General features: G+C 50.4%; 1 protein-coding gene across 1 annotated transcript; it reads right to left on the reverse strand.

The window, feature by feature from the left end:
- Positions 1-8,006: 8,006 nt before the first annotated feature.
- Positions 8,007-8,594, reverse strand: LOC136155278 (melanoma-associated antigen 9-like). Its single transcript, XM_065917105.1, has one exon. The coding sequence runs from the start codon at positions 8,592-8,594 to the stop codon at positions 8,007-8,009; it is 588 nt and encodes a 195-aa protein (XP_065773177.1).
- Positions 8,595-24,294: the final 15,700 nt, after the last annotated feature.

Here is a 24,294-nt window from a genome sequence, read left to right on the forward strand (position 1 = left end):
TTGTTTCTTGTGTACTGACATTTAACACATACACTATCAGGGAAGGGTCAGAATATTTATGCTGTTAGAAGAGTCAAAGGTCTCTGTGTCTTGAATGTGCCAGAGGATTTTTTAGGAAAGGACTGGGTTTTATACTTCTGGAAGTCATCAGAATATTGTACTCCTCCAAACCGAAATAGCCTTCCTATTGTGCCTGGTTGGTCATTTCCTCCTAAATGCCACTTCGGTTCTCCCAGCACTTGGAGGACATGGGCTCAGCTAGTCATTCTATGAGCTCTTTCTTGCCATCATTTTGTTCTTTCACAACACTGATCAGATTTTCATGAAAAAAAAATTGGATGTTTTAAAGCTACCTATAGGCTCAAACCCTTCTGTCTCTGTTGGCTGTGTAAGTGTCAGGCACCTCTCCACAGATGTCTGCAGAGATGGCCTTGTGTCACTGCTCCCGTTTGTGTTTATGGTCGTGTTGGCCTGTTACATGTATTAGGGGCCAAATAGAGTTGATCCAACCAGACTGCAGGAGCTGTGAGTAAGACATTATTAACAAACACTTTCTGATCTCCCACCGAGTGCCAGGGCCCATGGTGGACACCAGGACCACAGAGCATGACCAGTAACCCTGACCCAGAGGAGCTCACAGTCTTGGTGCTTAGCTGCTGCAAACTTTTGACAATTCTTCAGAGTTCTGATAAAGTTGGTTCTGAATATTTGTTTGAGTTTTTTGAGATTTCTGAGGTTCTAAAGACTTTCCATAGTTGGTATCCATAGTTGGTATCTAATATCCATGTGATATTTAACAGTTGTAGTACCATAAAGGATATACATTTCATCAGGGGTGAGTTGGGTAGTTTCTGGATTTTGAGGAATTTTAAAATTCCACTTAAGTTCTTGAATTTATGTACTGTAAATAGATTTGTTCTTAGTGTTTCCTTTTTATCCTTCCAACATCTTTAGTGTGGGGCTTGTAGAATTGTAGTGATAATATTTCATTTTTGATATTAGGCATTTGTCTTTTCTTTTTTTATTTTGTTTATCTGGCTAGAGTTTTATCAAATTGGTTGATCTTTTCAATGAACCAGTTTTTTTACCATGATTTTTTTTCTTTATTTTGATTTCAATTTTTTTTCTCTTCTGTTTTGGTTTGTTTGTTTGCAGATTGCTTTAGGTATAGTTTTCTTTTCTTTTTCTAAGGTAACGTGAAAACATAGATTATTGATTGAGGTCTTTCTTCTTTCTTAATCTAAACATTAAATGCTATAATTTTCCCTGTTAACACTGACTTGGATGCACCCCATAAATTCCAATATATTGCCCTTTCATTTTCATTCATTCCAGTGCAGTTTCTACTCCCTTGAGAACCTCTCTTTTACCTGGGATGGTTCTTTAATTTCCAAGTGTTTTGAGACTTTTCTTCTCCTTCCATATTGTTTCACTACTAGTTTGATTCTTTTCTTGTCAGAGAGTATACTCTGCATCATTTAAATTTTTTTTTATTTTTTTTAGAGGATATAGGATTCTATCTTGATGAATGTTTCCCACGTGCTTGAAATAAACGTGCATTTTGCTGTGGTTGATGCAGTGATATATCTAGATCCACAGTATTTGTGAATCACGCAGGGCCCAGGCTGCCCCTAGGGCAATGGTTCAGTTCTCCATGCTTTTGATATTCTGTCTCTGGTGAGATTCCTGCATGGACAGCTCAGGTTGAACTCAGGAGTTCCTACAACTTGCTGGAATCCCTTGCTCATATTTGCTCTTGCCCCCTATCTGCCCTCACTCTCTGCTACCAGGAGACTCTCCTTCTGGTCCTCTCGCACAGATTGGGTGGTATTTAGTTTCCTCTGTTGGGTACTTCCCTTGAATGGATCCACCTAGATGTCTAAGCAGTTAGATAATACAATAATAGCACAACAGTGTGGGATCTTAGCTCCCTAACCAGGGATCAAATCCATGCTCCCTGCATTTGAAGTGCAGAGTCTTAGCCACTGGACTGCCAGGGAAGTCCCCGTTTGTCCTTTTCAGATTCCACATGTAAAGGATAACAAACTGTACTTATCGTTTTCTGTCTCACTTATTTTACTTAGAATAATGCCTTCAAGCTTCTTCCAAGTTGTTGCAAATGGCAGGATTTCCTTCTCTCACATGGCTATATCCTGAATATGTTGCATCTTCTTTATCCATTCATCCACTAACCGACAGCTTAGGTTGTATCCATATTTTGGCTATTGTGAACAATGCTGCGATAAATGTAGGAGTGAAGATATATTTTCGATATCCTTTTTCATTTCCTTTTGAATATACACTCAGAAGTGGAATTGCTGGATCATATGGTAGCTTCCTTGATTGTGTTCTTTGATGCACAGACTTTTTTGTTTTTTTTTTTTGATGAGGTCCAATTTATCTATGTTTTTCCTTTTCTTGCCTGTGCTTTGGTGTCATCCCCGTGAAATCATTAGCATCTAAAATATTTCTAGATATATAAATAAGCACAGGTTAAGAAGTACACCTATAATTCTTTGCCCTGTCTACCAACGGGTGCCCAGGAGCAATGACCCTTCAGTACCAATGAGCACACTTAGGGCACAGATCTAGTTTTGTCAATACCATTCGATAATTAAAGGAACAAGGGCTCCATGATAAAATTGATGATTCTAGAATTGGGACAGGAAATATGGAAAATGAGCCTGGAGCATCTTGTACAGTGTGAAAATAATAAATAGAAAAAGAAATGCTCAAAAAATTTTCAAAAGAGGAAGCAACATTTCCAGGCGTATGACAAAGGTATATACAAATTGAATGACAGGAAGAGTTCCTAATGGCCAATCCGAGAACAATTTGAAAATAAAAATATATAAAGTTCTATTGGATTGTAACCCAAGGTGTAATAAAGATACCATGATTCCATACTGAGAAACATAAATAATTTCTTAATTACACAAACAAGCATAGGCAAGTGTTCCACACAGAAATATTCCAGTTTATGCAGACACTCCCACTTGTAGAAAGGGGAGCATAACTCCCCACCCCTGAGGCATGGACTGCACATCGTGACTTTCTTCCAAAGAGGACAGGATAGAAAGGGGGCATAAAACAATTACTTTATCACATAGACACATGACAAGCACTACCTCAGCCACATGATCAAGGAGAGCATCATCAGTGATCAATTATGCTAATAGTATAAAGACTTGATAAAATGTGATGAGAATAGGATTTTACATCTGTAAAATTCCTTCCCCAAACTTGTAATCCCAGGCTAGTCACAAGTAAAATATCAGACAAATACCAGTCAAGGGACATGGTAAGTAACATCTGCCAAGTACGCCTCAAAACTGTCAAGACCATCCAAAGCAAAGAAATGTTGACGCTAAAAGGGACCCAAGGAGACATTACAAGTAAATGTTAGGGTATTTTCCTTCCCAGGTTCTGGGAATGGGTAAAATCTATAGAAGTCTGAGTAAAACATGGGCTTTAGTTGATCATAAATAATGCAATAATAATTAATAATTATTATTATAAAAATTATTTATAAATATAAATTTATTTATATTTACATATATTATTATAAATATATAATAATTATAAATATATATAAATATGTATTTATTATATATTGTATTATATTATTCATATTACATATATTATATATTATATATAAATAAATAATAATTTAATATATATAATATTGTAATATATAAATCTATAATATTTAATATATAAATATATAATAATAAATATATAAAAATATAAATTATATTATTATACATTATAGTATATATACTATATATCATATTATAGAAAAATAAAGATATATATTTATATATATATTTATATATATAAATATAAATAAATTGTTATAATAATAATAAACAATGCAATATTTCCTCATTAATTGTAATAAATGTATCATATTACTGTAAGACATTAGGAATAGGGGAGACTGGCTGATGGCCATAAGAGATTTCTGCTGTTCTCGCAATTTTTTTTTTCAAGTCATAATGGGTTACAAGGGTTAAAAGGGTTACAAAGGAAAAGGTGAAAATAAAGACTATTTTCAAAATAAAAAAGGCAAGGAAATTTTGGGCACAACATGCTGAGTATGTTAAAAAAGGACATAGAAAGGAAACCAAACACAAACACATGGAACCTGTAAGTATGAAACAACCCTTGCTAAATTAGCTTCAACTTTTCCTCTCCCTTAACCTCCAATCCCATATAATATACTAAAACCGGGCTTCTTCCAGAAACATCTCTGGATCCACTTTTTTCTGAAGTCCCACAAACACTGCCCTAATCCAGCCTCATAGATGTTTTGCCTGGATATGGCAAAAGCCACCAACCAAGAGCAGGTGGAGACCTGGAACCCTGTACTTGCTCAAAAATCACTTTAAGACGTCTGCCAGTGTTATTTGCTACAGAGGCCTGTCAAGATCCAGGCAGGTGTCAATGTCTTGCCTTGAATACAAGGGTCCAAAGCAAACCTTTAGCTGTGCATACATGTGAGTCCTCATGTCTGACTCTTTGTGACACCATGGACTGTGGCACACCACCCCCCCACCCCCGTCTCCTCTGTCCATGGGATTTCCCAGGCAAGAATAGAGGAGTGGGATACCTTTTCCTCATCTAGAGTATCTTCCCACCCAGTGATCGAAGTTGCATCTCCCACATTGCAGGCAGATTCTTTAACACTGAGCCTCCAGGGAAGCCATGAGGAAACACAGGGACTTCTCAGAGGAGCAGAACACTCACTGAGAATCCTTTACCCAAGGGAGGTGCTTGTCCAATCTGTGATGCCCTGGGAAAGATCAGCTTGGGAACAGGGTGGTGTGTGTCCACACAGCCGCTGCTGCAGAAGATCCTGGATCCTGGAACTGACCTCCAGATAAGTCGGTGGGGGTGAGGGTGAGTTTGCGCCTCCTCGCAATCAAAGGACTGAGGTTCTTATGTACCCAGAGAAAGAACCCAACCACACCTAACAGTCATATCCCATAAGGAGCATGAGGAGAACCTGCCATGAGAGCTGCCACATACACATCCTGAAGTGCCCCCTGGGGCTGTGGTCCCAGCCTTGGCCCCAGAGCACAGACGTCCTCATGGAGGCCAGAGCGGCAGCTCACCAACAGTGGCACCTGCTCCCCCTCCCTCTCCCGGCCAGCCCCAGGCAAGTCTGATGGGATCTCCAGGGGCTTGCTGCTTCCATGTCTCTGGGGCTGTTGACCCTCTATGCAGCCTGCACCCGTGGGCCCCAGATTCCTCTCCTACCTGGCTCCTTTCTGAATCCTCATTGGAGTCTGGGACCTCTGGCGCCTGGGGTAGCATCATCCCAGGCATCTGCTAGAGCTTTTCCTCTGCTCAAACAGCCCGACTGGGGACACCAAAGTCCTAGCTAGCTATGCCGGTGGCTGACCAGACAGCCCTCTGCCTCTCACACTCAGGCTCAAAAGCCAGGACCTCACAGTCACATTCACAAGACCCTGAGTTTCCTCCAACACACTCCACAGGGATTCCACAGGGAATGAATGGTCTGATACACCTCAGGACCTTAGAGATGTGCCCTGCAATTCCATGGCAAAGACTACTACTTACCCTCCACGAGGAGTCATGCCCAGGGGTTGCATCAAGACCTGCTGGCTCCACCTGAAGCACAGTGGAAGGTGATGCTGCTCTGGGATTTCCAAGTAAAGTTACACACATGAGGTCATCAGGACCAGGGCCTAATCCACTCTCAGTGGGGAGTGAGGGATGGGGCGGAAGCAGGACAAAACCCAAGGCAACATTCTGGCAGAGAGGGGGCGCTGTGGGCAGCAGTGGTGGGGGGGCCTCGGGGCTGGGCGCCACCAGGAGGATGCCCCCAACAGGGGACTTTGGCAGCTGGCTGCTGCCCTCCTGATGGAGACTGATCACAGCCCCAAGGGGGCTGACAGTGCAGCTCGTGGGGGGCGGGGGTAGGCTGTGGGTCTTTGGTGGGAGTGGGTGGAATTCCTGAAGCCAGTTCCCTGTGGGGCAGCCTCTCTCAAGTGTCAGAGGTGAGGGGTTTGAGTCACTGGAATAGAAACCACACTTGGATTGGTCTATGTCTGTGTGTTGTCCTGACTTGAGTATTAACCCCCAGGTGCCCATGTCCCTTCAGAACAAATGGTTGTTGACAAAATGCTTCTGCTCAAAATTCACTGGTCCTGGGTCATCATATGACCCTTCCTAAATGAAGAGGCCTGGCAGGGTCATGTCCCCATGAGTGCAGGGTGAGAGGAAGACAAGAGGTGACTGAACACCTGACATCTCTCCAATTCCACACTGCCTAGCAGATGCTCCACAAAGAGCAGCAGTTAAAAATCTCTTTTGTTTTGGGGAGGAGAGTCTGAGCAGGTCACATGGGTCTTGACATTTTCCACCTTTTCCAAGTGTCCACTGACTATGTGGCTGCTACCTTGTATGTGGCCAGAATCACATCTATTGTTCCTGTTGTTCTCTGACACTCAGCATGGAGAGCTGCCCCTTCAGCCCCCTGCACCCATCCACACCCCCACTGCAGTGACCTCACCACCTCCTTAGGCCCGGAAGTCGCTCCTGCCTTTTCATGCCAGGCACAGCCTTGACCTGGGTCTCTGCTGCCTCTGCACTTCTGAACCTGCCTGAATCCGGGGACGCTGCTGGATGTTGCATCTTTACTGGTTACTACTCATTTCTCGTGTTATTCGCATCTCAGACTCTGTCCCTCTCTCTTCTGGAAATGGTTTTGTTTTCAGGACACCTCAGAGAATTGGCAGCTTAGTTAGAAATGGAATAGAAAACCCCTCAGAATTGCTGTTCTGTTTTCCTCCCAGAGAATATATGTCAATTTCGGTGTTTGTCTGTGTTTCGGGGTGGACAGTAGTGTGTCCAGCTGGGCACAGCTCACTCAAAGATCCCAGGATTCTCATCACACAGCAGGTCCTGTTCACTTTTGCAGCTTCTCTTTACTCATTTCATCCAAATGAAATCTAGATCATGCTCACAAGTGAAAATCATAAAGTCCAGATGACCAAAGACACTGTTATTTCCATGTACTTGGTAATCAGCTTTCGAAGGCAGAGACAAGAAAGCTAGCACACGGAATACTGAGCCATATATCAAAGAGCAAGATTCACATTTCCTAGGATTCCAAGCAGATGGTGGGTAGAAAACACCTATTTCATCCCTGTGGTCAATACCTATGGGACAAGAGCCAGGATCCCTTCCTGGCTGCCCTGGGGTTTACCCAAGAAGCAAAAGGAAACCTCACAGCAAAGATCCATTTCAGAGATTCCCCTCACCCCCAAACAAACCTCATGTGACTGCGGATCCTGGACCATTGCTGTAAGTGTGGGGGTGCCCTGCTGCTCCTAGTGTCCCCACTGTTAACATGGCCTTTCACGGAGCAGAGAATCTGTACACGTCTTTGGAATAACTGAGCCAGTGAGCAGGGGTCTCAGATTGTCTGCTACTCTCTTTAATAACCCAGGAAAATTCAGTTAACTGAGATGATTTAGTTATTGTGAATGACAGACAAGAAGGCCATAAGCATGAATTCACTATGATTACTTTATTATCCAACTCTTCTTCATACAATACTATTGCTACAGAAGTTCATATTTTCAAACATTTCTAATTTCGATTCCATTGCATTCTGTTCAGGACCACAAAACAAAATGGAAGACTTTCTAATCTCTTTTAGAAAACAGCAAAACTCTTTTTTTTGAACTGTGTAACATCAAATACACTCGGATCAATATCATTCACAAAGCTAAGATATGGAAGTTTCTTTAGCCTTCTTTGAAACCAAACCTTGAAAAATTTCTAAAGAAAACAGAGATGAATCCCCATGTCATCATAGAGAACAGGAACCAAAAGATGCTACAAACTGGTTCCCCCAACTACCCCGGGCCCTCACATTTTAGAAAGCTGACTACCCCCTCTTTAATCACAGAGAGAAGGAACAACGTGGCTGCTGCTCTGTCCCAGGCCCCCTATTCCTCCTGCCTCGCATCTTATGCAGACAGGAATGGGAAGGCCCTCAAAGCCCTTGGGTTGACCGTGAGCATAAATGCCATGACTTGCCACTTGCTGGTCTCCACATAGGCCCGGGGACGCCACAGGAACTCATAGCGAGCAGGGTGGCTGTCAGGCACCTGCTCGTACCGCAGGTATCCCTCCCGCACCCACACTTGGGTCAGAAGCTCCCTGGGCTCCCCAAAGACACATTGCTCACTCCCAACATACACCCCCATCCTGCTGAGTGCTCCCCAGACCACCTCCTCAGGGGCCGGGTCTCCAAACCGCATGATCATGCTGAGGACCAGCACCAGGAAGCCGGCCTTGGGCAGACCCACCCCATCGCTCAGCATCTCATCGCAAGTGAGGCCCAGGATGGGGACCAAGATGTAGGTGTGCTCCGCTGGGTCCACCTCTTCCACATCCACGCCAAACAACAGCTGCAGGCACACTGAGACCTCCCTGAAGACCACCGGGAAGTGCTCCTGGTTATCCCTGAGGACCTCATTCAGCATTTCTTCCTGGGAGGTCAGCTCCTTGGCTCGATACTTGAGGAGCAGGAACTTCATCAGTTTACCTATCATCCTATGCAGAATTTCTCAGGGCAAGGCCTCCACAGGAGCGGAGGAGGATGCTGGGGGATAGGAGGCCAAGTGGGATGCGGACTCCCCCACCTCAGCCTCCAAGAGCGGCACCTCGACAGGGCCCTGGTCCTCGCCTAGGTCCTGAAGGTCATCTTCGGGTTTGCTGAGCTCACTCATCTCAACCACGAGCACAATGCCTGAGGTCAAACAAGACACGGAAGTGAGGCAGAGGTACAGATGGGGACCAAGGGCCTCTGGGAGAGAGGAGGTGTGAGCAACCTGGGCTAAGAAACGCATCCTGGATGGTACAACACAGGCCACTTACAGATCTCCCATTGAGGGGTACTCTCAGACCTCACAGTATTGCTACTCCTGGGAGGCCAACCCCTGGCTACCCGAAGGAGAAACGGAGGTGACTCCCAAGCATGTGTCCAGCACAGCCTGAGATTTCCAGGTCCAAAAAAGTGGGAGGAATTGGGGCCTTCTGGGGCCCCCCTATGTTCTGGGATAAGGAGCCTCTGGTTCACTTCAGGTCACCCTCTCACCTTGATTCCTGATACTGCCTGTCTGAACTCAGGACACAGGCTTCAGACCTCTGCCTTCGCCTCCTGGTTCCTGGAGCTCCTGGGAGAGAAATGGAGTTGACATCTAAGGGCTATACTGTGACACAGCCCTGGGCCTTCTGTGCTGGTAGGTGGGGACGGACACTCGGATTACACCCAGTTGTGTTGTGGGTACCTTGTAATGCTCACCTTTCCCCTGGCATGACCTGGACCTACCCCTTTCAGGAGTAGAAGGAAACTCAAAACAAGACACAAGCCTGAACAGAAAGCACTGAGGGGCACCACATGCGGCCGCACCTGTTCAGGGTCTCGCGCGGGACCTAGGCTGGGGAGATGCTCGGTCCCCAGCTCCTCCTCACGTCCTGCCTGGCCTGCAAGCACTCGCCACAGTGGCGGGGCTCTGCTCAGTCCAACCTTGGGGTTGGGGTGTTCAGCCCCTGCCAACGTGAAGCCTCCAACTCTGCCCGTAAAACCTCACCTCCCGAGTTCCCTAAGCCAGGGGTCAAGAAACTGCTCACCCTGCTCACCCCACTCTGGGCCCTGCAAGACCCTCTTGCAAGGGTCAAGATCCCTCCATGTTGGGTTCGAACTGCCTCAATCCTTCCTCACATGGAGCCTGGACTGCAGGCAGGACTCGCGTTTGTCCCGTCCGCCATTCTGAGACCCCGCCAGTCCCTCTGAGACCCGCATGTGAGGAAGTCAGACAGACCTAGTGTGCTCTTCTCACCCCAAGGGCTTCCAGGACCGACTACAGGGAAGGGGATCTGTGGGGTTCCATAGGTCCTCACCCAGGTTGCCCAGAGTCCTCCTTCAGGAACCTCACCTTGCCTCCGAGTAGGACCTGGATTCTCGCCTCTTCGCAACTGAAGCCCCGCCCCTTATACCACCCCAGTCTCCTGAAGACCCGGATGTCAGGAAGTCAGCTCATGCCTGTGGCGCTCATCCTGCCCCCACGGTTGCCCTGGACTGACAACAGAGATGCGCTTCTCTGAGGTCTCCTCTGATTAGGGATTCAGGGTCCTCTAGTCCCTCTTCAGGGTCCTCAAGGTCTTCAACCCTGCAGGACCTGGGACTCGGCCCCCCTGAGGCCCCGCCCCATATGTGACGTCCCCCGTCAGAGACCGGGATGTCAGGAAGTGAGAACATGCACTTTGGGCTCATCGTATCCCAGATCGGGCAAGGACCAACAGTAGCTCCAGGATTTTCCGAGGTCTCCTCTGATTTGGGTCCAGGGTCCCCTCAGTCGTCCGTCAGGGTCCTCAAATTGAAACCCTGGAGGAGCTGGGCTTCTTCCCTCTGCTCACTTGAGGCTACACCCCCTTTCCCAGGTCCCCAGTTTCTCTGAGACCCAGATGTCAGGAATTGCAGCATGTGCTCATCCACACCCTGTGCTCCCTGAGACTTCATGTGAACGTCCCGCCTCTGGTCAACACAAGGGGCATGCCCAGATCTGCCAGGGCTCAAGATGAGGTTCCTGAGGGAGGATGTAGGAACCCCACAGATTCCTGACCCTGCTGTCATCCCTGGGCCACCCTGGTGGTGGGATGAGCGCTTGGCACCCTCTTCTGACTTTCGCATCTGTGTCTCAGAAACATTAGGCAATTGTTAGAAGGGGCAGGGCCTCAGATGGGCAGTGGGAAAGGTCTTCTTTCTTTTGAGAGTCAAGGTGAGGACACTGAGGAAGGACAGAGGGGACCCTGGACCCCAGAGCAGAGTGGGCTCTGGGAGGACATTGGGTGGATAAACGTATGCTGGATTTCCTTACTGGGTCTCAGAGAGACTGGGGACCTGGTATGGGGGCTGACTTCCTAATATACAGATTTCAGACTGGTGTCCTAGTATACAGAGATGACTTTCTGACATCTGCATTTCAGAAAGACTGGGTTCCTGGTATGAGGTTTGGTGCGTTAGTAGGGGAGAGGAGAGAATCTGAAGTCCTACCTGGAGATAAGGTGAGGTCTCTGAGGGAAGGCTGATGGGACCGCAAGTGAAAACTCAAGGAATCCCAAGATAAGAGTGATGGAACCCCACAGATCCCTGCCCCTGCCATCGGCCCTGGGAGCTCTCAGGGTGAGAAGAGCACACTAGGTCTGTCCTGAGTTCCTGACATCCAACTCTGTGAGACTCGGGACATGGTTTGAGGAGCAGGGACTATGGTGGGGAGAGGACAGAGACTAGGTACTCCTGGAAATCACGGTGAGAACCCTGAGGGAGGACTGAGGATAGCCAGATCTCAGAACAGAGGGAACCGTGGTAGTCCCTTGGCAGGATAACCTTGTGCCGGATGGCCTGACAACCCTGGCAGAGAGACTGGGGCCCTCTTGAAAGGAGGGGAAACTCCAAATGGCAGATGGGACACTTGCAGTTCTTGTCTGGAGTCTAGGCTCCATGCAAGGAAGGACTAAGGCAGTTAGACCCCAACAGGGAGGGATCTTGGCCCTTACAAGAGGGTCTTGGAGGGCGCAGAGTGGGGTGAGAAGTTTCTTGACCTCTGGCTTAGGGACTTCGGGAGGTGAGGTTTCTCAGGCAAAGCCTAAGGCTTCCGGTCAGCAGAGGCTGGACTCCTCAAACGCAGTGGAGGACTGAGCAGACCCCCGCCCCTGTGGTCAGTGCTGGGAGGGCAGGCAGGACGTGAGGAGGAGCTGAGTACCAAACATTTCCCTGGCCTAGGCCCCACAGGAGACCCAGGGCAGATGCAGCCGCACGTGGGCCCCTCAGCGCTTTCTGTTCAGTCTCAGGTCTTGTTCTGAGTTTCCCTTCAGGCCCCCAGAGGAGAAGTACCAGGTTGTGGCAGGGGAAATGTAAGCACTACAAGGGAGCTCTAAGGGGACCTCTCACCACACAACTGAGGGGACCTCACAGTGTGCACCCCTCGTACCGTCAGAGAATGCTCAGGGCTCTGCCACAGGATACCACTGAGGTGCCCCCTCCATTTCTCACAGGAGCTGTAGGACCCAGGAGGTGAAGACAAATGTCTGAGGCCAGTGTCCTGAGGGCAGTGAGCAGAGGAGGTCTAGGCAATGCCAGGAGTCAAGGTGACGAGGGTGCCTGAGTGGACACCAAGTACTGCCCATCCCAGAACAGAGGGGACCCCACAAGGGCCTAATCCACTCACCTTGTCAGTCCCAGAAATCTAGGGCTGTGCTGAACACACTCTGGGGAGCCACCTCACATCCTTCTTCAGGTAGCCAGGGGACTGGCCACTCCAGAGGCATGTCCCTGTGTGGTCTGAGAGCACTTTTCAAGAGGAGACCTGCAAGTGGCTTGTGGCCGCCCAGGGTGCAGTTCTCATGTGCGGCCATTCACAGGCCATCTATCCACCACCCAGGCCCATTGTCCCCATCTGTCCCATTTGCCCCCATGCCTCACTCCTGCCTCACTCTGTAGTTTCATCTCGGGAATCATGCTCATGGTCGAGATGACTGAGCTGAGCAAGCTCGAGGAAGACCTTTAGGACCCAGGTGAGGCCAGAGACCTGGAGAGGTGCAGCACTCTGGGGCTGAGGCAGGGGAGGCTGCATCCCCCTCAGCCTCCTCCCCCACAGTCTCCTGCTCCGCCCTTGTGGAGGCCTTGCCCCCGGGAGCTCTGAATGACCTAGTGGCTAACTTGATGAAGTTCTTGCTCCTGTAGTATCTGGCCAAACATCTGACATCCCAGGCAGAAATGCTGAAGAAGGTCCTCAGGGATAACCAGGAGCACATCCTGGTGGTCTTCAGTCAACCTTCAGAGTGTCTACACGTTGCCGTTGGTCTGGAGGTAAAGGAGTTGGACCCCGAGGAGCACATCTACATCATGGTCCCCACCCTGGGCTTCACCTGCGATGTGATGCTGAGCAATGGGCAGAGCCTTCCCAAGTCTGGCCTCCTACTACTGGTCTTCAAACTGATCATGCAGAATGAAGACCTGCTCCCCTAGAAAGCAGTCTTGGAAGCACTCAGCAGGATGGGGGTGTGTGTTGGGAGTGAGCACTGTGTCTTTGGGGAGCCCAGGGTGCTGCTGACACAAGTGTGGGTGCGGGAGGGATGCCTGGAGTACCAGCAGGTGCCTGACAGCCACCCTGCTCGCTTTGAGTTCCTGAGGGGTCCCTGGCCTATGTGGAGACCAGCAAGTGGCAAGTCATAGTGTGTGTGCTCAGCATCAAACAGAGGGCTTTGAGGGCCTCCCCACTCCTTTCTGCAGAGGCTGCGAGGGAGAAGGAATAGGCGGACTGAGCCAGAGCAGCAGCCAGGGTAATCTTTCCCTCTGTGATTGAAGAGGGAGTAGTCAACCTTCTAAGAAGTGAGGGCCCGGGCCAGTTGGGGGATCCAGTGCACAGCATCTGTGGGCTCCTATTCTCTACAATGATATAGAGATTCATCTGTTTTCCTTAGAAAATCTTCAAGCTTTGATTCTTTTCCCTAAAAACTAAATAAAGTTCAGTGTCTTAGCTTGGAGAATGAGGTTGATGACTATGTGTTCGTGCTTACACAGTCCAAGAACTTGAGTTTTGCTGTTTTGTAAGAGATTGGAAACTCTTCCATTTTGTTTTGTGACCCTGAATGGGACACAATCGAATTGGAATTAGAACCGTTTCTGAAATGTGAGCTTGTGGTGGAGTGGTGGTATCCCTCAGGCATGTCTGACTCTTTGCGATCCCATGGACTGTAGCCCACAAGGCTCCTCAATCCATGTGATTTTCCAGGGAAGAGTACTGGTGTGGGTTGCCATTTCCTTCTCCAGGGGATCATTCTGACCCAGGGATGGAACACCGGTCTCCTGATTGTAGACTGACGCTTTACTGTCTGAGCCACCAGGGAAGCACTAATATTAATGGGGCAAGAATTAGATGATAAAAGTAATTGCAATGAATTCATCCATCTGTCCTTGTGTGTCATTCTCAAAAACTAAATTATCTTTATTTGGGTTTGCCTGGGTTATTTAAGGAATTAGCAGACAATTAATCTGAGGTCCCTGTTCACTAGCTCATATATTCCGAAGACCTTTATGGAGTATCTGCTCCAGGAAAGGCCATTTTAGGAGTGGGGACACTAGGAGAAGCAGGACACCCCCACACCTAGAGCAAAGGTCTAGGGGCCGCAGTCACACAAGGAAGGTGGAGAGACCTCCCCTAGTCGCACTGAACAAGGCTACACGAGGTAGGGCGGTGGGGCTCTAGCAGGAGACTCGAGTTTCAACGCCTGAGCCAAGGTGGTTTGGGGCTTTGGAATGCTGGGTTCCTTTGTGGGAGGTGGGCGAGGTGAGGCAGGCAGGTGGCAGCCCTCAGAATTGCAGACAGTGTGTCTTCGGGGTGATGGCAAAATCTGAAATGGATCATTGCTGTAAGGTGTCCTTTTGCATCTTGGATAAAGCACAGAGAGGAAGGAAGGGGTCCTAACTCTTGTCACATTGCTGTTGATCACAGGGGCAAAGGAGATGTTTTTTACCCCACATCTGCTAGGAATCCTGCAGAACTTTGGTCGCACTCCCTTGAAGTGGTGCCCAAGAACTGCATGGAACAACGCATTCTTTCCTGGCCCCGGACATCCAGAACCCACGGTGTAAATTAGCTTTCAATTATCTTGATTGTAATTGGCCATTGTAATCAAGGACTTGACCTTAGTTGGGGCTGCAAGAAAGGAAAGTACTGTTTTGGATGGAAGACCAGCTAGGGCAGAGGCAAAGAGTGGATCTTGCTTCTATTTCCTGGAGCAACTTGGGTCCTGTTGGAACACTCCTTCACACCCAAATTTAACAAGCCTTCTATGGAAATGGGGCTTGCCCGGTAGCTCAAATAATGAAGATTCTGCTTGCATTGTGCAAGACCTGGGATGGATTCCTGGGTCAGGAAGACTGCCTGAAGAAGGGCATGGCAACCCACTCCAGTATTCTTGCCTGGAGAATTCCATGGACAGAGGAGATTGGCAGGCTACAGTCCATGGAGTAGCAAACAGTCAGATACAACTGAGCTACTAACATTATGGTCCACTATGGTCTAAGTTGCAAAGTTTCTTAGTTTTATTTGTGAAACATCTTATTTGGCTGACTAGGTATCCCACATCCTATTGAGGTGCACATTCTCGGACAAGCCCTGGACCACAACGTAGCCAACCCCTTCCCACAGTGGAGAGTGGAGGACAGTCTGGGGGCAACATTGTGACAGATTCCTGCCCCAACATCATAGAGGCAATGGAGTCCAGGCCCTGGCAGCTGCATCCCGTCTCTCAGGTGCATCCTACCGTCCAACACATGGGCTCCTCAAACCGGCTGGCTTCGCAGGAGAAGAACTGAGGCCACGGGGCTTGGGATCTTCCCAGGCCCACGTGCTATTGAGGGATGAGTTGGGTTCAGAGCCCTGGTCTCAATTCCTCTGGAGCCCCTGCCCTTCTGGCCCACTCCAGGCAACAGGCAGACCTTCCGTCTTCTCACACCTTCCCCTTCTCAGTGCTACATGATGCCTCTGAGATGACAAAAAGCAGGCCCATGGATGGAAGGGGATGAAGAGAATCAGAAGCATTCTGGGGCTGCTGTGTGGTTTGCTGAGAACTGACTTTGCTGGGGGCCAGCATCTCTGTCTAATCCCAGTGCTTCCCGCCAAAGGGCGGAGCCATGTCCCTGCTGCTGCCATGGGGCGTCCTGCCCAACTGCACCTGCCAGGCTGACCAGCTCCTCACCGAGCAGGAGGGAGGGAGTGTCTGACCTTATGGCACCAATGCCCACTGGGATAAGGCCCCTACAGGCGCCTCTTCAGATACAGGAGGGAAGGTAACACAACCCTCGAAGCTCCAGGTCTCCCCAGGCCCAGTGAGGGAGGGGAGCAGCTGGAGGGCCTCTGGGCTGGGGACACTGGGGCAGGGATGCCAAGCACAGGGGCAAGAAAGTGAGGCTGAGAAAGGCAGGCCTTGGAAGTCATGAGGGTTTGTGTGTGCACAGCATGGGTGTCCTGAGTCTGAGCTGAAAATACTCCTCAGTGGATGCAAACCCACTGCCCGGGCCCATGTGGTGCCTGGAGGAGGGGGACCAGAAAAGGCAGCTCCCTCAGGACCCAGGGATGAGGAGGGGCCCTGGGTAGGGTGGGGTTGTGAGCAGGAAAGCCCACAATAGCCAGGCTGCCCACAGATAGCACGGTTTTCGGTCCCCTTTGGAGGAGCCGTCAGATGAGGATCACAGCTTCCAGGATCATGTCCCAGTCAGATGAACCAACCTGATGAATCCTTTATCAACCTGTTTAGGATCTCAAAGGCCAGGGAGCAAGCCCAAGTCAAGGCCTGTGAGCTCCATTCCGGCTGCCAGTCCTCAGGCTGAGTGCCTCTGGGAGAGCCTCTTCCAAATACTCTTAGCTCTCCCCTTTCAGACACCAGGCTGTGGCCCTCTCACGGCACAAATGACCCTGCTGAGTGGCAGACCAGGTGCACAGTGCCCTAGGGTACTCGACACACATAACTTTCCAAGCTGCCAGTCTGTCCCCTACATGGTGATTTTGAAGAACAGTGGCCCACAAAGGTCAGAGAAAATGCACCTCCAAACCCACCGCCCCATCATCCATATGCACTAAACACAGGTGACTCTCACTCAGGTTGTGTCCAGTCCCACACTCGTACTCTCATGCATTTTCAAATACAGGTAGTAAGGAGCTCACTTTGGTCATATCTAGCTCAGTTACTCAGACATGTCCCTGAGAGTGAGTGTGTGAAAAGAAGGCCCCTTGGAAAACACCTAAATTGTGAGCCAACAAAATCATTCGATGTTCCTGCCATCTGGGTAAGGGAGAACTGGTCCACAGTGGTGGTGGGGACAGGGGCATTGGCGGAAAAGATCAGAGCTGGCCTCGGAGAGGATCAGTGAAGTGCCTGTTTTCAACAGAACAGGCTGTATCGTGAGCCCCCTACCAAGTCCTTGAAATGGCAGGTAACCAGATATATCCAAGTTGCACATGGGAGTCTAGGACCGGGGGTGGCAGAAGCCCAGCCACCCCACTGTCCAAAGGAAAGAGAGCTTTCGAGGCAGCCTCCAGGGAGGCATAATCCGAGTCTGAGACTCTGGGAATGGGTTGGGAAAAGCATACACACAGATGTTCCCAAAGTGAGGACTCTAGGGCCACGAGAGTGGTCTTTATGGGAATGAATGGAAACTGAAGACAACAGCCTGTGATCTGCAGCGGGATGCCATCTGGGGGTGGGCAGAGCTCAGGAGGCTGTAAGCTCAGCAAATCCCTTGGCTGTGCCCTACCACAAGGCCTCCAGGGGAGTGTGTGTCTGAGGTGCTTGGGGAACAGTCAAGTGGAAATTGAGGTCACACCCACTGTGCTCAGGCAGGGCCCTACACTGAGGAAAGCTCGACCTGGGGGGCGATCGGGACAGGAAACAGGACTCTGACTTTGGGGCTGTCTGAGTGGAACCTGCCAACTGGCAATACTAGTCAGAAGAGACCAAAGCCAGAATAGGGACAATGCCTGGGGACGAGGGGGACCATCAACTCAGGCTAGGCCAACCAGCCCACTATGGACCCCATCTTCTGGGAGGGACCATCACCAGGGCCCCATCTGGCCCCTGGGGACTCTCTCGGTGGTAGATGAGCCAGGACTCACCAGGGCCTGCCCCTTTAGCAGAAGGCAGTCACAGGCCTGTCCGTTGGAAGGGGAGGGGTGGAGCCAGGGGCATGGTTCTCAACCGGTCCAGGGCTTGACCCCCTGAAACAAGGCGCATGGCAGCAGATGGGAACCTTTGCAGGCAAACTGAAACACCCTTTTCTGTACTTTCAGACAGGAGATAAGCTGGGGATCACAGTGCCCATATCTCCTCTACCACACGGGGCCATGGCTGCTTCTCCACATCACCTGTGACATCATGAATCAAGTAAGGAAGTGGACCACTTAATTGGCTGCCTGGCCCATGACCCAGATTCTAGAATCCCCAGAGAGTATTTATTGGGCACTACCACCCTTCGCTGAGGCCCTTCTGCCCTGACCATTCACTGCTTGGGTAGAAAATGCTCCTGAACTAGACTGGCTCCATGGATAATCAGAATTCCAATGAGGCACGTGCAGCCCCATTCGCCCCATCCACTGATGGAGAGCCCGCAGCAGGGCCCCCCTACCTCGATGTCACCAAGATCCAAATGTGGATTCAGAGGAGGCTTTGGAGAAGTGGCGGGACCAACCCAAGAGCCCAGATCCCGGCTCCCAAGACAACCCGCCCCACAGGGCCCGAACCCAGCAGCAGCCAATGAGGAAGGGAACAATGCCATCCTTGGTCTGTCCTTCCCCAGGAAGCTTGGGATGAGCTTGGAGGATGTGGCCTTCACCTCTGTGCACGGGAATGACAAGGCAGACATGGTGGTAATTGAGGCAGATCTCTTCGAGACGGAGGTCCTCCAGCACAGAACACAGACAGGATCTTCAAGATAGCATCAAAAGCTTCATCTACGAACTGAACCTGCATGGGTTCAGTAAAATCCACCATTCGGGTAGCTCTGCAGGGAAGAAGAGGATGACGGTAATGTAGAAAGCCCTTCTGGGGAGACTGGATTAGACAAGCCAAGTGCTGGTTGGATTTCAATTTCCAGGAGAACTTTCCTCTCATGAGAGTGTGGTTAAGGATAAAGGAGAAAGCAGGCCTTGTCGTGTTTCACAAATCCCCTTAGACAGGATGCACAGGGGTGACTCCACACTCTGAGAGGCCACTTGATTTCAGGGAGTCCCCATAACACCTGCCAGGAATGAGAAGACCTTGTTTCCATAGTTTGGCCAAGTCGGGACAGTAGTGGGAAGGAGGGTGGTGAGTAAAAGCTATTCTCCTCCATGATGGCTAAAGTGATTCATCTCCTTTCAGATTTATCACTACTCCAAGTTCCAGAGAGACAAGCCTCTCCTCCTGCAGAACATCTAGAGGAAATGCGACACCAGAAGAACTGATCAGCCTGCCACTGGCAAAACAGCGACCCCAAAGAGAAAGAAGCAAGCAGTGGTGACCAGATGTTCTCCTCGATTCCACCTCTAGTGCACCGAAGAGTCTGACAAGCAGGTCGAGAGGGTACCTCAACTGTACACGGAACCCTCGGCCAGCACTCATTTGTGTTCTGTGGCCTTTGGTTTATGGGCAGTGGAGCCCGGGGGTCCAGGTCAACCCATCTCCTCAGCAAGCAGGGCTGCCCCAGTGGAGAGGGTCCATCCAGCAATGGCATGTCTGTAGCCCCAGCTACTGCTGGGAGGGATGGCGCATGGGAACTGCCCCCAGAGCTCCCCAAGGTACCCAGATTATGGTTCGGCGATGATTTTGTACAACAGCTATGATTCCATCATGAGGGGAGCCATTTCAGTGGTGGCGCCAAACTAGGCCGCTGAGGCAGAGGAGGAGCAGGAGGAGTCCTCAGATTACAAGTGTGCCCTCTGTGAGGAGTTTAACGACAAGCCCAATCCCTGAGCTCCCAGATCCCCAGGGACACTCAAAAGCACTCTTTTATAAAAAACAATCTATTTTTGCCTCTAATAAAGTACACCAAATCTTCACGGGAGTAGATAGAGAAGCAAATGAGAACTTCTAGTCTGTGTTCTTTCTGTCTGTCCATGCTATTCACAGGGCCCTGGCTGAGCCAGATGAGGCTGGAAGGTCATGCCCCAGGCAGGCCTCAGTCTGGTCCCCATGGTCCCTTTTCACCTGAAGCAGGAGCATTTCACACGTGCTGCCAAGAATGTGGCTTCTGAGACATTCGCTGAGGCCATGCCAGAATGGGTGGTTCCCTGGGCCTTGCCTGCCGCATAGCAGAAGACCAAGTCTGGCTCCTGACCAGGGGGGTGTCACCTTCCATGAGTCCTGCACCCTGAAACAGAAGGGGCTCCTCCTGGGTCCCTGATGATGCCACAAGTTGCTGATCAGCAGCTGAGCATTGGCAGCTCCCAATCCAGGGGCTTCCCCAAGAGCCTCACTGGAAAGCATGGTCACCCCAACCGTCAAGGGCCTTGCAAACACATTGCCCCAAACCTGAAAAGAAATGCAAGATTTCTACAAGGTGAACACCAGCTGGTGTTCCTCTACCCTCACAGCTTTATTTAGAATCCAGGCACCTCACCCAACACACAGTTCCTGGTCCAGACATCAGCCCCTTAGAGGATGCTCCTGGTGACACAGAAAGGGGGTGGTCACAGACGGCAGGCTCTTTCCATCTGCCTCCATGCTGTCCACTGACAGGAGGCTGGCAACACAGAGGACCCGTCCATCACTTGCAGTCTGCAGGGAAGTCAGGAAGGAGGGCTGGACAGGTGGAGAGAAGCACATGGTTAGTTCCAACACAAAGAGCCCTGAAACCCTGGGAGCACTGAGGAGGGAGGGCGGGTCCCCCTGGCTTTGCAGGTCAGTGGCCGGGCTCTGGTCCTTTCTCAGCACAAACAGTCACAGTCCTGGGCTTGACTACCCCCCCAGACCCCATCTCACCCCTCATCTCAGGCCCCATCACTGCTGACTCTGCAGATCCCCCATGTTACCCCAGGCCTGCTGAGGGCAGATCTGTGCTAACCAATCTGGCCTTGGCCCTGGGGCTGCCCTTGACGGTCCTGCCAGGTGTCCTCCCCTTGCATTTGGGACCCATCTTTCTCCCAGCCCTTCGCACAGCACTGCCTCCACAGTCAGCAGATTCCCCGGCCCCTGCCCAGGGCCTTCAGAAAGAATAAAGAAGAGCAGGGACTGCTGGGTCGGGTGTTCTCCCTATCCTCACCAGGGCCTGGGATGGCACCAGGCAGGGATCACAGAATTGAAACGTCAAATAACCCGCTTGGATACTGTCACACCTTTCCACAGCTGAGGCACTGCAGAGGTGCCGAGAGATAGAGAGATAGCCCATGCCTGCAGGGGACCTGACCACAGGCACCTCCATCCTCACTTCTATCCTTGTACGTGGAGAGGGGTCCCTGTTTACTGGAGGCGGGGTGAGGCAGAGGAGCAAAGCCACAGGCCTGAACCTCAGCAGGGTCTCAACACCTCGCAGAATCTCCATTTCCACATGGCTGTAAGAATGGGGACAAGGTTTCAGAGGAACCCAGCCCGGAGCCTCCCGGGCCTTTCCATCCCGAGCACAGCAGAGCCATAGTTCCTACAGCCCTCATGAGAGCCAACGTCAGCCAACATCTCAACCCCAGCTTCTGGCCTCCTGAAACAACAGAGTTCGTAGTCTGAGTCACCCAGCCCATGTGACCCTGATGCGACTGCCAGCAAATGAAGCCAGAGAGTCAGCCCTGTCCAGACAACCCTACCCAGGGGCAAGTGGGGAGTGGGGGGCTGTGACTTCTACACTCCCAGCACCTCGAGCACACTCCTCCACGTCTGCACAACTTCATGTGTCTGTTTACACCTCCCAGTGTTGGGGGTCCCACAAGTTACTGATGGGAGGGAAGGGAAAACGCATTCTGCCAATACAGCCACTCAAATTGACCACACACTCACTGCCTGAAGAGCCATGCAGGAGGAGGCCCAGAGCACCGGGTACACACCCAAGGTGCTAACAGACACCAGCACACATCCTTCCACAAACGCTCCCCCATGTCCATTCCCCCAACCACAGACAAGGGCGCCATGTCCTCATGCACTGCCTGGCTCCGATCACCAGCATCATCATCCCACTGAATCTCTGTCCACCTGATGGGTGACAAAGTGTCACCTTCCTCACTGGGTCTGGGTGAGTTACCAGGGAGCCCGGCTGGCCCCTGTGGTTTGGCTATTGCTATGTCTTCTACTGGGGTATGTGACTGGATCCCAGTCTTGCCCAGTTTCCACCACTCCGTGTCTCAGCCAACCCAACCCCTTCCTTCTGGGCGCCACTGAAGCTCAACTGTGTGGGTGGGATGCCTGAGCAAGAAGGGGCTGCAAGCACTCCTATCCCTGGAAACAGAGGGTGCCTGCTTGGTGGCTAGAGAAGAAAACACACTTTTGCCTGCTTGTCTGGGCAACCTCACCTGCATGAGCACCAGAGGAACAGGGAGAATGTCACCTGTGACTAGACAGCAATGTTGGACAACAAGCCACCACTTTTCTTCTCGGCAGGAGACTTAGACCACAGGGACCCAGGAGAGCCGATTAGATGTGAAACACTCGTGCAGGTATCTTCAGGGTGGGTTCTGCTCATCACAGCAGCTGGCCTGTCCTCACACGGCTGGGACAGGGCCCCACGATGCCTCAGCATGCATCCTCCAGGAATGATGGTGATTTATAGCCCAAGACACCCCACAAGGAACAAGAGAAAATGACTCCTTCCCTCACACTGCCACTCTGGAAGCATCTGGGGGCGGTCACAGTGGGTGGGCTGCCCTCCATGGAATCATGGTTGAGCCCCACCAGGAGGGGAACTGCGGACAAGCCACTGAGTCCTGTGGGTCAGGGCTTGCTTGGTGGGGGCGGCTTGCAGGGATCAGGTGGGGCTCGCGTGAAGTCACAGTCTGGGGGCGGAGCGGGAGGCTAGAAGCAGGTCAAGGACTCCTTCGCATGTGTCCCAGGGCATTGCTGGGACACTAGCATCTAGCACCCTGCCTGTAAGAGAGGGTTCCTTCATGTCCGTCTCAGTCCCTTGGTTCCTGACTAGCTTCAGTTCCAGGCCTTGGACTCCCACAGGACAAGCCCAGGAGCAGCCGTGTAGCTCTGGGACATCAGCCAGGGTTCCCGTCTGTCCCCAGGGCAGATGTTGGCTCTGCCCCTCTCCATATGGCCCAGATCAAGGGGCCAGCATGAGAACCAGATGCGTTTCTGATTTCATCTCAGTTTCTCTGCAGTTCTTTGAGAGGACACAGGTGTCCACTTTGCTACCACTTCTTGGGGTGATGCCTGCCCAGCGCATGGGGCACCACCCAGGGTACGCCAGGAGGTTCTGTGAACCTCTGGCAATGCCCTGCTTGCATTCACATCATAGGCCTTTAATCGCATCTGACCTGGGAGTAGGACGTGCTGGTTTGCGCGTCTCCATCACTCCTGAACTCTGGGGTCTACTGCTCTTCACTGTCCTCCATCTGGGCAAGTTGGCCATGACACGGGTGCCAGGCCCCCCAGCACTGCAGGGGACTTCTGGACAGCAGGCTGCAGCCCACTGAATGGGTCCAGCTGTTTGTTTCTGAGATTGAGGGGCAGGGACGGCGATCTGGAGTGCACATTGCCATCCCATACCCATGGCGAGAAAATTTCAGCGGGTGGACTCTTGTGCTCTGGGCGGGAGCCCCATCTGCCTACCCTTTGAGTACTTGCATGCCCACTGTGGTGACTTGGCCGAGCACAGAGAGTGTGTGAGGAGTAAAGAGCAGAGAGTGGACCATAGCAAAAATCAACAAAGCTGGAAGCTGGTTTTTTGAAAGGATAAACAGAATTGACGGACCATTGGCAGGACTCATTAAGAAACAGAGAGAAGAACCAAATTAACAAAATAGGAAATGAAAAGGGTGAGATCACGGCAGACAACACTGAAATCCAAAGGATCATAAGAGACTACTACCAGCAGCTCTATGCCAATGGAATGGACGGCTTGGATGGAATGGACAAATTCTTGGAAAAGTATAACTTTCCGAAACTGAACCAGGAAGAAGTGGAAGATCTTAACGGAGTCATCACAGGCAAGGAAATCGAAACTGTGATCGGAAATCTTCCAGCAAACAAAGGCCCAGGACCAGATGGCTTCACAGCTGAATTCTACCAAAAATTTGGAGAAGAGCTGACACCTATCTTACTCAAACTCTTCCAGAAAATTGCAGAAGAGGGTAAGCTTCCGGACTCGTTCTATGAGACCACCATCACCCTGATTCCAAAACCAGACAAAGATGCCACAAAGGGGGAAAACTGCAGGCCAATATCACTGATGAACATAGATGCAAAAATCCTTAACAAAATTCTAGCAAACAGAATCCAACAACATATTAAGAAAATCATACACCATGACCAAGTGGGCTTTGTCCCAGGAATGCAAGGATTCTTTAATATCCGCAAATCAATCAACGTAATACACCACATTAACAAATTGAAAGATAAAAACCATATGATTATCTCAATAGATGCAGAGAAAGCCTTTGACAAAATTCAACACTCATTTATGATTAAAACTCTCCAGAAAGCAGGAATAGAGGGAACATACCTCAACATAATAAAAACTATATATGACAAACCCACAGCAAGCATCACCCTCAATGGTGAAAAATT

This window comes from Muntiacus reevesi, unplaced genomic scaffold (genome assembly GCF_963930625.1).
Source record: "Muntiacus reevesi unplaced genomic scaffold, mMunRee1.1 SCAFFOLD_111, whole genome shotgun sequence".
NCBI classification, from domain to species: domain Eukaryota; kingdom Metazoa; phylum Chordata; class Mammalia; order Artiodactyla; family Cervidae; genus Muntiacus; species Muntiacus reevesi.

Coding starts and splice junctions, on each gene's coding strand:
- LOC136155278 (XM_065917105.1), bottom strand. CDS start 8,594: ATGATAGGTAAACTGATGAAGTTCCTGCTCCTCAAGTATCGAGCCAAG.